The sequence below is a fragment of the Stylophora pistillata genome, chromosome 3 (genome assembly GCF_964205215.1).
Source record: "Stylophora pistillata chromosome 3, jaStyPist1.2, whole genome shotgun sequence".
NCBI lineage: Eukaryota > Metazoa > Cnidaria > Anthozoa > Scleractinia > Pocilloporidae > Stylophora > Stylophora pistillata.
The window spans coordinates 40,085,749-40,100,021 of NC_142521.1; the positions used below are offsets into that span (position 1 = coordinate 40,085,749).

The 14,273-nt window shown below is 39.0% G+C and overlaps 2 protein-coding genes across 2 annotated transcripts; both read left to right on the forward strand.

Moving 5' to 3' along the window:
- The first annotated feature begins 2,505 nt into the window (after positions 1-2,505).
- On the forward strand, positions 2,506-5,392 carry LOC111344570 (uncharacterized). Its single transcript, XM_022951812.2, has 6 exons — positions 2,506-2,665; positions 2,834-2,874; positions 3,046-3,132; positions 3,386-3,533; positions 3,713-3,763; positions 4,750-5,392. Exons 1-6 carry the CDS (start codon positions 2,626-2,628, stop codon positions 4,932-4,934), a joined length of 552 nt encoding a protein of 183 aa, XP_022807547.1. The 5' UTR covers positions 2,506-2,625; the 3' UTR covers positions 4,935-5,392.
- A 5,281-nt stretch (positions 5,393-10,673) lies between these two features.
- On the forward strand, positions 10,674-13,754 carry LOC111344560 (uncharacterized). Its single transcript, XM_088753321.1, has 3 exons — positions 10,674-10,869; positions 12,295-12,690; positions 13,585-13,754. The coding sequence occupies exons 1-3, from the start codon at positions 10,827-10,829 to the stop codon at positions 13,734-13,736; spliced, it is 591 nt and encodes a 196-aa protein (XP_088609447.1). The 5' UTR covers positions 10,674-10,826; the 3' UTR covers positions 13,737-13,754.
- Positions 13,755-14,273: the final 519 nt, after the last annotated feature.

Here is a 14,273-nt window from a genome sequence, read left to right on the forward strand (position 1 = left end):
TTATTGAGTAGAATTTTTCAAGAACTTTTGGGTGATGAAAATATCAGGAATGAACAAATGTCTGCTTGTATTATATATTTAACCCTTTTTTTAAGAGGTTATAATTTTGTATCAGTAACAAATGAAGCATATTTTTATAAAGTTGATGCAATCTCCCTCTGCTCTTTTCTGCCTGTCAAATACAGAATGAGAAATTTGAAAGAGATGGTCTAACTCTGAAAATGTGACAAAAGTCCTCTACCCATGATGAAAAATGAATTAAAGGACCTACTCCCACTCCCATGTCACACCAACATGAAAATTTGACCAATGAAAGGCAGCAGAAATGCCAAGACTGGCTTACTGGGCAAATGTGCATGGCTTTATAATTAATGACAACCGCCAAATTGTTTTGTACAACTTGAGTTTGATCTCTCCACAGGGTGAGGATGTTGGGAAGCTGGACTGGCTTGCTTCCCAAAAGGTGGAAATACAGTTTTGGTTTTAAAAATTTACCTGGATAATTGAGGAGAGAAAGGCCAAAACATCGCATCTTCAGATCCCTGTGAGGATGTGGTCAGACCTTATAGACCATGGGTGCCTTTTAATCAGACAATCCCATATATCTTTAACTCATTCTAATCTTTCAGTCATTCTGTTTTGTTTCCACCCTCATGACAAGACAAAAAACATCTTTCTTTACACAAGTGTCCATTAAAAAGTTTTGAAAGATAAAGATTTTCTCTGTTCATAGGAACCCCCCCCCCCGGCCCCCCCTTACCCAGTAGATGTTATAACATGAAAGTTGTACATGCTTGATGCACAGTATCTCATCCAAATAAATAACTGTTTCATAATTTATGGATGATTAATTTGGAAAATGAAGCTGCATCACCATTTGCAAAATCAGTTATAGGAAATTTACATTTCATGAGGAAAAAATAAAGCTAATGTCGATCATCCAGACAACCTTACTAACATAAGTGTAATAACTTGTAATCATGCAGAAAAAATGATCATGATGTTAATAATAATAATAACAACAATAAAATGATTCTTCAACAACGATATAATATCAATAGATGATATTTGGGCTTCTAAGAGCATATATCTTTTGTTCTTGATCGTCAACTTTTTCACAGAAAAACTGGCAAAGGAAATGAACTCAGGTTAGGCTATTGGGCATGTAACAGCAGAAACCTGAGGGAGAAATGGATATATCTTGCTTTGTTCCCAATTTGCCCAAGGAATGTTGTAAATTGTTTGTACACTGAATTACTTTTCTCCTCAAACCATATTGACCTCGTTTGACCTCGTTTCTTGTGCGTAAGTCGCTATTATATTTCAATGAGTGCAAAAAGAAATTGATCAATGATAATACTACATAAACCCTAAAGGGCCAAACGTTCAGTGGAAAACTGGGAACGAGATCCGGTCAGACAATGCATCATTCTAATTGGCTAAAAATTTCCATAACCAGCTGGCATGTCGGTGTAAACGACAACCCCAAATCGTATGCAGCTGTTGTCCAACCATGAAGTTCCGCGGCGTCTACCATGTGAAATATCTCCTGTTTGAGAGAGCGAAAGGTCTCTAAAGCTCAGATATTGGGTGGGAATACTCTTAAGCGATAGATAAACTCAACAACTTTAACGACGCAGTCAATCTTCCGACGGCCAGCCATTAGTTTTCGGGCCACAAGTCAGCGTGAAATAAGAAAGTTATTTCTCGCATGCGCAGGAGAGATAACGCCGTCTTGAATACGATATAGTTGACGCATCGCAAAAGAGAAAGATTTCGATGTGTTATGGTGCTGGTGACTACAGCCAGTCACACAAGATCGAATCATAACGCTAAGGCTGTATCAGGTAAGGTTCGACGAATGCTTTTTCGCTCGAAACTTTTAACTCACGAGACTTTATGTGGGTTGATTGTTTTCAATTTTAGACCAGTTGGCATTCATAATTAAAGCCTCACGCATGATTGAAATTCAATACGGTAATGTCAAAGTAGTGAAATATTTTCGTCGTTCGCGTTATGTAAAGCGGTAAGAGACGCTCATGTTAAATCTTACTTTGAAGATATTTGTTTTTTCTTTTAAATTATGTTTGGTTGTAACTATTCGATTGCTACTTTTTCAGGAGTTGAGAACTGGTGGGTGGTAGTCGAGCATCATTGAATATGTCTCGGCGGGGCTGTAGCTGCCGTTTGTTTACCAAAGCGACACCATCCAAATTGTGAGTTCACATTTATTACATTTATTTATGATTCCTACGGGCAATGGTCGCAGAGAAATTTCAGTTAATTTAATCCATGTGCAGATACACTACTTGAAAACGTAAGTAAAAGTGATGCTAAATTTTTTTAAACAATTATCGCACATTTAAAGAAAATTTGTGGTAATCTACGTTGTTTATTTCGTCACGTGTTGTTATTGACCTGCTCAGCGATGTTAGTATCGACCAATCCTAGTGCACTCCTGTCCGATAGTTATTGTGACGTATTTCTGCGCAATCCACAAGGGAGTCTGGGTATTATGAGATGTGTAGTTCGAGGAGTTTGACGATCGGTGTCGGAGTTGGAATTTCTAAGGGAGATTCTTAACACCACACAGTCAGCTGGGTTTCACAATATTGAGGCTTTTTTATGGTACAGTCAACGAAAATGACCTCTGGCACCATGAAAGGTAGAAATTTTGGGGTTTTGTGGCTTCGTTTCAACGCATGCAGTACTGTTCCGTTACAAGGCTCATCGAACATTCGACTACGACTCAAAACGTTTGCTCTGCAAGCTCTGAAACGCTTGGTTTTTTAAATCTTATATTTACTCTAAGACTTCTTTGCTCTTTCAACAGTTTCAAGGAAGTTGCCTCCGCCGGAGCAAGATGGTAGAACGGTGAGTAGCGTTGTTTGGTTTCTCTAGTCCGAACGCTTCATTTTACGCGGATCCATTGTTGTTCACTTCAAATAGAAGCGCGACATCTCTTACTTGATTTTCAATGCTCTCTCTTTCAGTTCCCGCGAAGATTTCTCGTCGATTAAACCAGTTTCAAATTTTCATTTATAGATTGTTCCACAGACGAAGAAACGAAGAACGCTTGAAGATTTCAACACATTTTGTAGTCTAATCCTCGCATACGAGGGAAAGCAAGAGGTGAGACAGAATTAAGCTTATCATGCAATCTGCCTCGTACAAGTTTGGTCCATCTATCCAGCTCATTCCTCTTTCAAACTACGAAAACTGCCTTCCAGAAGACAGTTTGCCGTCGAACTAATTGCGTTTCGTCGTATTTCTCTTTGTGCCTACCCACTAAAATTGTAGTCGGCTTTATGACACCTACGTTGTTCAACGTGTTCTTTGAATAAATTTGTTGCCTGACTTCTTCTCCTTCGTGTTGTGTTTTCAGGACGTTCGTCAGCGTAATAGAAGTCCAAATTCGTTGGAAAGCGTGTCGTCGAGTACGGATTCAGCTTACAGCGAGACAGCTTCTTCACCGGCTAGTTCAAGTGGAGATGAGAGATTGCTCGATGATGTTGACGAGGAATACAGCTCTGGTGGGTACAAGTACAGTTGCTCTGAAATAACAACTCATTTATCATCGCTCATATTCTCGTGAGAGTGTAACGCTGGAAGTTTTCTCTTCTAAACTGCGTTTTTCTTTGATTTCGCTTCGGCTTTCTTATTGACGGCTGGCAGTGGTCGCCGAACTGATGTCTCTCTTTATTATTCGCAGATGACGAGTCGTGGAACAAAATCACATGTTACTGCCAAAAACCTTTCGCAGGTAAGCACTATTTTCTCTGTAGTTCAGATACTTATGCCTGAGAGAAGTCGTTCCTTTTTGTATTTTCATTACTCAATGTAATACGTGACACGGACAGAACGGAACTTCATAATATTTGAAACCTCGCCAGTACAACAAACCCATCGAGTCATTCAAGCTTACAAGTTACTCATTCGGTGGTTTTCGTCACGCAGATACTACATGTATGGTTAAAAATCTGCTTCATGCTTTTTCGAGCTTCAGGAAACGATTATTTTTCTTTTTATGTTGCCAATCAAATAGTAATTACTCAGAAATCAGTTCGAGTAGCGAACGACGGGAAGAAAACTCTGTTGTTTACTAAGCCAACATGGACACAACTTTCTGAACCTGTATGTGAAACTCAGAATATTTACGTTGCAATCTTCGCTATCTTAAAAGCTTCCTAAGAAATCGAATGCAAATCAAAGTAGTGTGTACCTCGTTTTCCTTCTTTAGTTGTATATGTATGTAATCGATGAGCGTGAAAGTGTTCTAGTCTAGCAATACGTTCTGTTGATGTTATTCACACCCTATCATAGACTACGCGACCTTTTTTACTCTTCTATTGATAGACAGCTTAATCGAAGTTTCTGGTTTTCTTTTTGTCCTTTCCATCTTTAAAATAAATGGTGAAATTTTTTCAAATTTTTGGTAGTATCTTCGAAGTAGTATCCTACTTGTCTTTCACTAATCGTGAAATGTTTCTTAGTTTCGTGGTCGAGTTTTTCGCTTCAAGTCGATTCAAGAACGTTTCCGAGCACACTTTTCTTTAAAAACATAGCTTTGGGCTATTCGAGTTTATTTCAAAATCTATACCTTGTGGATTTTCGATATGTCCATGAGAACTTTGTCTAGACCATGTAAACGCTTCATTTCATCGTCATGACTGTAAGTTGCTGTTCATTTTTAAACTGGTCACATCTAAACGACAAACTGTTGACTTAATTCGTTTCGTTGCCTTTCAGGACGACCCATGATCGAATGTTCCGAGTGTCTAACGTGGATTCACTTGTCATGTGCCAAAATACGAAAATCAAACGTTCCCGACGTGTTCATCTGCCAGAAATGTCGGGACGCCAAACACACGATGCGACGTTCGAATCGAGTGCGAACGCAGCCGAAGACGAAAGCAATTAACTTAAAATCATAGTCAGTTTTTCTTTGTAGAATACTGTATCACACCGATCACTTCTATCTAGTTCTTAGTCAGTCGTCGCTTTCATAATATAAATTTGTAATTACTGTGAGACACCGATCAATGGTGAAATGTCGATGAAGTGCGAGTGACTGGCATCGTGAGTTGTTCGACTGTTTGCCGTTAGTAGAGCGAAAAAGTTGGTAAGGGTTAGGTAGAGTTTCACGTGTAAATTTCTTAGCAATTTCAAATCAAACTCAGTTTTTCACGAAACCTTGTACAGGAGCGCTAAAAAGATGTCATATAAGAGTATATATTTTATGAAATACTACAACTACATGTACATTACATGCACGCGCGCGATCGATAGCTACCGAGACTGTTCGTATGATGTTTGTATGTCCTTTGTTGGGCTGCGTCGTTACGGTTTGTATAAAAGAATGAAAATGAATAAAGAAATACTTTACGTTCGACATCTCTGCTTGTCTCTGGCGATCAACTACGAATAGTTGAAGAAAGCTACCCAGCAGGGTGCGGTGGGGCAGACTAAACCTGTGATGGTATGGGAGGGGCTGGTGAGAAAATTTAGATGGACATCTGCTTACTAGGTACACATGGGTGGTGGGAACAATTTCCTTGTAGTTTGGAAATTAGCCGAAAAGTGCTATTTGAGAAGAGTGAATTACGGACAGTGATAGTTGCGCTTTGATAGTAAGCAACACGTTAAGTTATTTACTCTCCGGGTTACAGCTTATTCCATTTCTAGCCTCGAGGATTTATTAGTGACGTAATCTTGTTGAGGCACAATGTCACGAGTTGGTAGGGGTGGGGTAGAGTAAGTTTCGCTTTGAGTTGCTCATGGGTAAGTAATATGTATCTTCTTTTTTTTTCCCTTTTGGAAAATATTTTCACTTTCGGATCTTGTATCAGGTGAAGTTCACTTCCCTTTGGAACCAAAGACGGTATTTGATATTCTAGTATTTTTTAAAGCTGACGTAACACACTCGAAAGTTATGTTCTTCTCTGGAGAGAAGAGTTTTGATACACGCATTTTGATCTAGATGTCAAACGCTGAAAGAAAAGAAAAAGAAACCCTTAAATCTTCCAGAGCATTAATCCCTGCCTGAGATATTTCCTAGAGGTAGTAATGATAAGTTGAGAATTATTGAAATAAGACCAGTTGAGAAATCAAATGAGCGTCTCAATTCTGGCCAAAGAGGAGACATCGATCAGGAAGTGAGGTTTCCACCCCCTTGCCACCCGCGTGAGCTGTTTTAAGTCTGGTATGATTTCTTTGTCAGGATTTAGAATAAAAACATGACACATTACTTGACTTGCTTTGCCAATGGTTAAAGTCAAACATTCTTGGGATCTCTTTGCTTTCTTGTTAGCTCGGACAGTACAGAGCCAATCCTCAAAAGAGCGGCTCCCTTGCTTCAGCTGATCTGGCTGGCAAATTTTCAAGAAGCCTGAGTGGGAGAGCATCTTCCGCAGAATATTTTCTGGGAATTTCAAAGTATCCATAACTGGCAAAATGAACATGATGTTTTGATGGCTGACAGCCACTCACTGCTCTCCTTTTCCTGACTTACCGAGGCAGAATATCAAATAAGCCGACCGTCAAGAAGGATAAACAGTTTTCGATCGTTGACGTTTTCTCATCAACGCCAACCGTTTCTGATTGTGCAGTGCAAAGATGCAAAAACCACGAGATGCACAAAAAAGACGACTCTTGCTGGCGCTGGAAGTTGAAAGAAAATCCCTGTTTGCTGGTAAAAAAATGACTCCAAGATCGGCTCTGGGCGCGGCTGGGACTGAGTCTAGTCAAAGTTTCTAGATGGGGTAAAAAATTGTTTTGACTCGTGCTGGCTGGCACTGAGAATGGGCTATTTTTATTCCACAAAGAATAATTGCTCTCAAACATGACTTTTTAGAATTCATTTCACTACTTTTGAGAGAAATCATCAGTTTAAAAAAAAAAAAAAAAAAAATATTTGTTGAGCCCTCCTGGTTTAATCAAACTCACAAACTCAAAAGTTGTAGAGGGAACTAGTCTTGGCAAAGTCGTCGATCAAATGTTTTCCTTGTTGAAAGACCGTAACCAGCATAAACAGTCGCTGACTGAACTTCGGTAAGGAAAGGGAAAGATGCCATGCTGTCATGCAAAAAAAAAACACCAAAATTGCGGAACGATTAAACCGTACAACTTACGGCGTATTAGATCATAAAATAATTCGTGAGTTAATCTTCTATTCTGTGCCATACTCCTGAGCGGATTTTTCTCTAACTCCCACGCTGATAAAATGAATTTCAGTTCGTCACACGTAAATAAAATGGCACGAAATTTTCATTCGGCAATTCCTCTTTGACCGTCTAGCCGATGTTTGTTGAACTATCTGAGCTTTTGCTAAATCCTGATTCCATCGTTTTTTCAGAACCGGCAAAGGGTAAACGGTAGTCTAACTCTAATATGATATATGACATATTTGGTTATACATAGAGCACGGGTAAGCCAGAACGCAATCTCTTTGAACTAATCTTTAAAGGGGAAATTTGACAAGGAAGTTAAATTCTACATGCAGGAAGGGTTTTTGACTAAGATATGAGGAAGTCGAAATTGATTACGATTCCCCCAACACGTAGCAAGCGCTTGCTCACACGGTCAGCCACTCGAACGGCGCGCACGTTTACCGGAAACGTGACAGTAAACAACGTTATGGAATGGCAATTGTTAGAAGGAGAAATCCAATAACAAATCGATCAATACCGTCTCGTACGGGTGACTGTTTTTTCCAGCAAGGAGGAAATTGCTTAAAACATTCTTACGAAATTTTTTATTAACAGCTGAAGTCAAAATGATGAAATTTTATTTTTCACAGGTTCTGAGTGAGTGAGCTCTGGATCTGAGTGTTATTTAAAGATCGTCTTCTCCAAATCCGGATTAATGCAAATTGGTTCTTCAGAGGTGTCTTGTACACCTTTCAACCTCACTGATATTGCGCCCCTCAAAACATACCAAGAATTAGAATGACAGCGGCTAATATTACAAGGCGCGAAGGAGTGGGTTCGATTACGGAAAACCCCGGCCCCGGAATAACATGTGATTGGTCGAGAAGATGCAAGTAAAGGCAAATAAATGTCTTTTCGATTTTCTTTTGCCAGTTCCTCTGCTCTAACTGGTAAAGTATGGCTTTTAATGCTGGGATTTGGGATTTGGCTGTTGTTAGATTCAGGAAATCTGGTAACTTTCAGGCCAGCTATCTCTATAGGCTGACCATTGAAGGAAATCTGTACTCATTACCCACTTACTTCTATCCGTTAGTTTCGCCCCCAGTCTAAGCCGTGCACAATTACACGTGACCTTCCACGCAACCAGGGTCTGAGTACACTGAGATCAAAATACAACCACTTGCAACAAAGGACGTTTCACAATTTTCAGTGCAAACTACGATGATTGAATATTTAAACAATAAAATTACTCTAATTGACAAGTAATATTTTCGTCTTTCAGAGAGTCGTATCATTAATCTCGTACGGTGACAGCGACACAGCGTCTTGTTGGAGCTCCACGAAACGACCAATGTGTAATTTCTGCTCACAAAATATCATCAAAATGTTTAGCAGAAAGGTGACGAGAAGAAATTCGCATACCATGGTAAAATTGTTAGATTTAACTTCAAATACTCAGAAGTAAAATCATAACAAATGTATGCCAAAGAGTAAAGAAAATTGAAGCGTCAACTGAAGATATATAGAGTGGGTTACTACTTTCAGGGTTGAGTACCCCAAAAAATCAGCTCAGCAATTTTGTGCGTAGAAAAAACTTTATTCTGAAAGATATCCACAAATCCCCAAAGGAAATCTCTAACTCTGCCAGATGGTAGCTTTAGAAGACATTGCAGTGACTAGGTAGCTGCTTCCATCCAACGATGATCTCATCCCCATGACACCCGTCAGTTTCAATAAACTGTCACGCTCCTTGAGCATGCATTGTATTTATTCATAACAACCTGTCCGTTGTCACTCAGAACGGCTTTTGGCTGGGAAAATTCCTCGCTCCACCAGAAAAGGGCGGACAGTTCTTGCCAAATTCTCCGCTATGCTTTGCTTGTTAAAGTTAACGAGATACTAAAAGATCCCTGTTCGACTTCTTTGATTCAAAGTGAGGTGTAAAGTTTTTCCCAGAAACCTGAACACAAACCAGACATCGACGTTTATAACCAGCACAAAGTTTATGTCGTGGGTTACAAAATTCAAACACAACGGTGGAGTGCAAGGTAAAAAAAAAATCAAACGTTTGATATAATTTTACAAAATATCAGAGACTGAGCTTTTCAAGTTACGAACTTTTGCGTTAACTGCGACTTTCAAAATTGTTGCATTACAGCACAGTAAATGTCTAGGGTTTTTAAGGTGGACCAAACAGGGTAAATGCGACGAGATTTGATATCGCACTGGTTTAAATTCAGTTGGCAATGACACAACATTATTTCAACTGAATGCAGCTCAAGTGCGCCAGCTGGGATGAAGAATTGATTTAATTAGTAAAACTCATAGTGTTAAGAAGGAAAAGTACCTTGCTTTATACTTCATTAGACATATTTACTTTTGTTTATTCTTTTGAGATACACCTGCAGAATTTGATTGAATTTTAAGATATGTCAATCAACATGACCCATCACAGCCGGAACTAGCTACAAGACAAGTGGCTAAGAGCAGTTATAGCCAAATTTATCAATAAAGTTTAACAAATGTTAACACACACGGCTCACAAAAATTTTCATAAATTATGATTTGAGAGTTGCCCTCTTATCGTTAACTAAAGGTACGTGAGGAGAAAATTTTCATTACTATCGCCAGTTCTCTGGTACCATTTTCCCTAAATTTTCTAAAACTGAAAGTTGCCGCAGCCGCAACTGAAAAACGGTAGCATTCCTCTCCTTCTCTATGATGTTTGGGGTAAACCTAGTAAGTTAGCTAGAGGTGAAGAAAAAAATACGAAACTGAAGCCTGGTATGTGCAACAGGTTACGACCTTTGATAACGGTACAGGCAGCAGGTCTTTGTGAAATCGATATAAAGAATATTACTGCAATAGTAATCTCCAGGTTTTTTTTTTTTTTCTGTTTCTGTAACCACGACAGTTTATTTTTCAGGGGCTTTTATTAAACCTGTGTCCGTTAATTGATAGTATTTTCCGTATTCCTTGTTCAGACAGTTTTGAAAATGTCTGACCTATTTAGTCACATAGTGACATCCATCTATACACTCTTAGGGACCATTCAGACTCGATCCTAATCCACCCCTTAAGGTGGGTCTCAATGGGGGTAAGCCATTAGCCCTAAAACGGCAACAACAAAAAAAATAGTCATTAGGTAACCATTGGTCGAGGAAAAGGCAACCGTTGGCATTTTTCTGTTAACTCTCACGGAAATAAATTAACCGTTAGCCGTAAAATAAATTTGTAAAAGCCATCACTCCATCGAGACCCTCCTTAAACTGTAATATTGTTGTGATCCGCCCTTCATTGGCAATCCATTGTTTTTTTTTTCGGTATTCCTTATAAACTCTGTTAGCGGCAGCTGTCCTCTTCCCCCGCCCCCGCAACAAAGAATGACGGGTCACTGATAATCAGCTAAATATGTTGTCATTTGGGAATAATAAAAATTTCTAAACCACCATTTGATCCACAATGTTTTCAGTAAAAAGCCTCTTAATTTTCAATTTTACCTCCTGTTTCATTTTCCATCAGAAGGCTTCTTTAGCCCTGATATGGGGTCATGTTCTGATTAGTCTCGCCTCCATCCTGACTTGTGAAGCAGTAATTACGGGTGGAGGAATTCTTGGGTGCAAGCCATGTGCAATAGACGATTGCAAAAACGAAACAAACTGTCCTCTTGGTTTCATTATGGACGTCTGTAATTGTTGTACCAAATGTCTTCGGGTTAACGGTAGGTGTTTTCTAAAGGTTTCCGTGCACCTTCAGGGGTGTCTCGCGTGCAAGAGATGTAGCGCGTCCAGTTTAAACTGTAAATATTTAAACCCCTTCATCAAATTAAAGGTTATAGGACTGGCTATCAGACTATACCCAAAACTTTGAAAAAAAAATTTATTGTCGAATTTTTCACGACTTCTAAATGCGAGCACCCGAAACGCCTTTTAAGAGCTACAAGTTAAAGGGAATTTGTTCGATTGCTCTAAAATTTTTACAGTAGCTAGTTTTACATATAAACAATTACAGAAACGTGTCTCCGAATTTTTTATTTCTAAATATTTTTTTTTCAAGAGTGATTTTTGTACGATCAATCCACATTTTTTTAATCCTATTTCAAAAATGTTCTCTAACTTTTCGCTGAAATTGAATATGGCAAATCGCAGACATTTTTGGTATAGTTTGATAGCCAGTCCTATAAGCTTCAATTTGATATAGGAGTTTAGATATCTACGGTTTAAACCGGACGCGCTACATCGCTTGTAAGCGAGACACCCCTGAAGGTGCACGGTAACCTTAAATTATGGTGTGACTCGATGGAGAGTGTGGTTGAAATTGGAATTCCAGACAAAATTAATCTATGACCAATTGTTAATCAAACGTGACAAAATAAACATCAATGGAGCTTTTCTTTCAGAAGTTTTTGCTATGACCACGCGAACAGTACGTAGTTTTCCCTCGTTTGACTATCTATAGGAAAATTCATTACTTGACGAGGGCTTTCTATAGGAAATAGAAAGGGAAAGTGCCGGATTTATTCAAGCCTATACAGGCTATTCCTCTATCTCTCAACCTCGTTCCCAGGGCCTTTTCCCTTAGTTGGGGAAAAGACCCTGGGAACGAGGTTGCTCTATCTCTCAGTCAGTGGAGATAAGCGAAAAAGTAATATGCGAAATATGTTTTTTTGCGTTCAGCTATTTCCCATGCAATTCCAATCTTTGCGTCCACATACCACTTTTCGCGAGCCCGCATTTCCCCTCTTCTCAATTAGCCGAGGGCCCGACATAGATCAGTTCCATACCTATTGCCGTACTTAATCTTGCCTTAATAAGCCGTGGGTAAGGAAAGCAACTCAGTGATTTTTTTTCTCAAGTTAATAACCTCAGATTATAAAACACCTGAAACCAGCCGGAATGTTCACTAAAAACTCGAACGGTTACAAAAACTGTACGTTGTCATGGTAATCAAATCAGTATGGATTAACTCTTGTCGTGTCTCAAAACAAATTTTGATCAGCTGAGCTTTTTCTCTTTTTGGTGTTACACTTCATCCCTCCATGTACTGTTTCAGACTGCAGTGAAGTATTTCACACGTTCACCATTTAAAAAAAATGGTTTAAAGGTTAACTGTGATCTCCACAGCTCATTTGTTTGTGTTTTTGCAGGTCAGACCTGTGGTGGCGTGGGTTATGTCGTCGGTCGCTGCGCAAAGGGATTAAAATGCAATTTAGCTGGTGCATCTTATCAGCATCCTGTAGGAATTTGCATCTCATTAATCAAACCCACTTCTAAACCAGCTCAAAAACTCTTGATAGACAAGCCTATTAACGATGGGGAAAATTTTCCTCGACACGATATTCCAGGTAGCATTCACCAAAAAGAGGGGAACGATTTATCAGGCGATGATACGAAATATTACGTTCACCCAAATGGAATATGGAGTATACACGCTGTTAAAATTCAAGATGGTATTACAGCGAGTAAAGAAGAACCCGATGCGATGAATTCAACACAAACTGACAAAACGCATGATCAGGCACTGCACAAGAAATCTACCAAAGGTATAGTATAGTCACGATTATGACTGTAAATCGTCATGAAGTTTCAGGTTGCTGGCCTTAGAAGACTTAAAGTTGCCGTTAGAACTTTTAAAATTGCATTGGCTTATTATGTCAAAGAAAATCGAAGAGATAATTCCTCCTTAGCCCTTTATAATCAACTCCCAGAATCTGATTGTTAACTCTCCCCTTTAACTGCTACACATTTCCTTTGAAATTAGTGGCGTGAATTTGATCTTAGATCAAGATAACAGCTTCTACCTGATAGGTTTGAGTATTCTCATTACAAAGTTGCTGAATAATGTATGGGATATTAGAGGGGAAAGTTACAAGTTAATCACTTCTGGGAGTTAACATACCCGGGACACCCACCCCCCCCGCCCCCCACCCCCCCAACTGAAACGCCTGCTACCACCAACAAGTAAAATAGCAAAAACAGCTCCTCCTCTCCCCCTTCTTTTTATCCCGTTCATTGTGCCAAATTAAGATTAAAAAAAAAAAAAGGGAAAAGGAATATGAGAACGAAAGAAAAGAAAAGAAACAAACAGAAGATTATAAAGGATGGAGATTACGACGGGATGCGCGACACTAATTCGGAGTTTTTCCTGTAATACACTTTTCCTGTCATACACCTTTTTTTTTTTGTTTTTTTTTTTGTTTTTCCTGTCATACACTTTTCTTTCACTTCACTGCTCATAGCCAATGATGCATTGGCAAATGAGTTAGCAACTTTCTTCCTCGATTATCATCAGTTCCTTATAATTCTTTATAACTTATGTAGTAAGTAAAACTGTATTCATCAGTTATAAAAAAGTATCAGTCAGAGTCTCAAAAGTCAAAATGTCTTATTACGGTAAGAACGATATGTTCACGCGTTTTATTGTTTACATTTTTCAGCTTCTGTGCAAGACTTCATTCCAGACGTTACTCCGGCGGTGATTTTCGTGGCTGCAAGTGGAGCTATATTTTTATGTCTCATTGGTCTGCTATTTCTACCCATTTCGCGAAAACGAGCAAACCTGCAAGCCTCACAAACAAATTTACAATAAAAAGGAATGTAACTTTGAGTAGTTTTGTACTGAGTGTTAGCCTGAGTCACTGAAATGCTTAGATAACAAGATGCACGTCATAGCCGCAAGCTAAGGCCATAAGGGCAAGAGCAAAAAGAGCGTTCACAATTGCAAACATATGCTGATCTGAATGTCACCTCCAGGCTTGGGAAACCAGTGGAATGACCTTATCCCTGCCAAGCAATCTAGTTCCGTTCAAAATAGAATTAATATTTCAACGCAAATCTGTCACATGATGAGTGTAATTTTTATCCGGTTCGAAATTATGTTTGTGGTTTCGAAAAACGAGAACGTTCTGAATTCTAATAAGTCCTCAAGCAAGTTTCCATTTCTTCATTCGTTTGATTGAGTGAATTGCCTGGAGCCATCTGTATATATAAATGAAGCGTTACGCCTTGAAAATGAATAAAAAACAGAAGCCACATGAGGAAATTGTCTCTTTTTTCCTGTTTGAGAGCTGACATGGCAGGCATTTTACACGACACTGTTAAGGAAACTAAAACTAACCGCATCTCT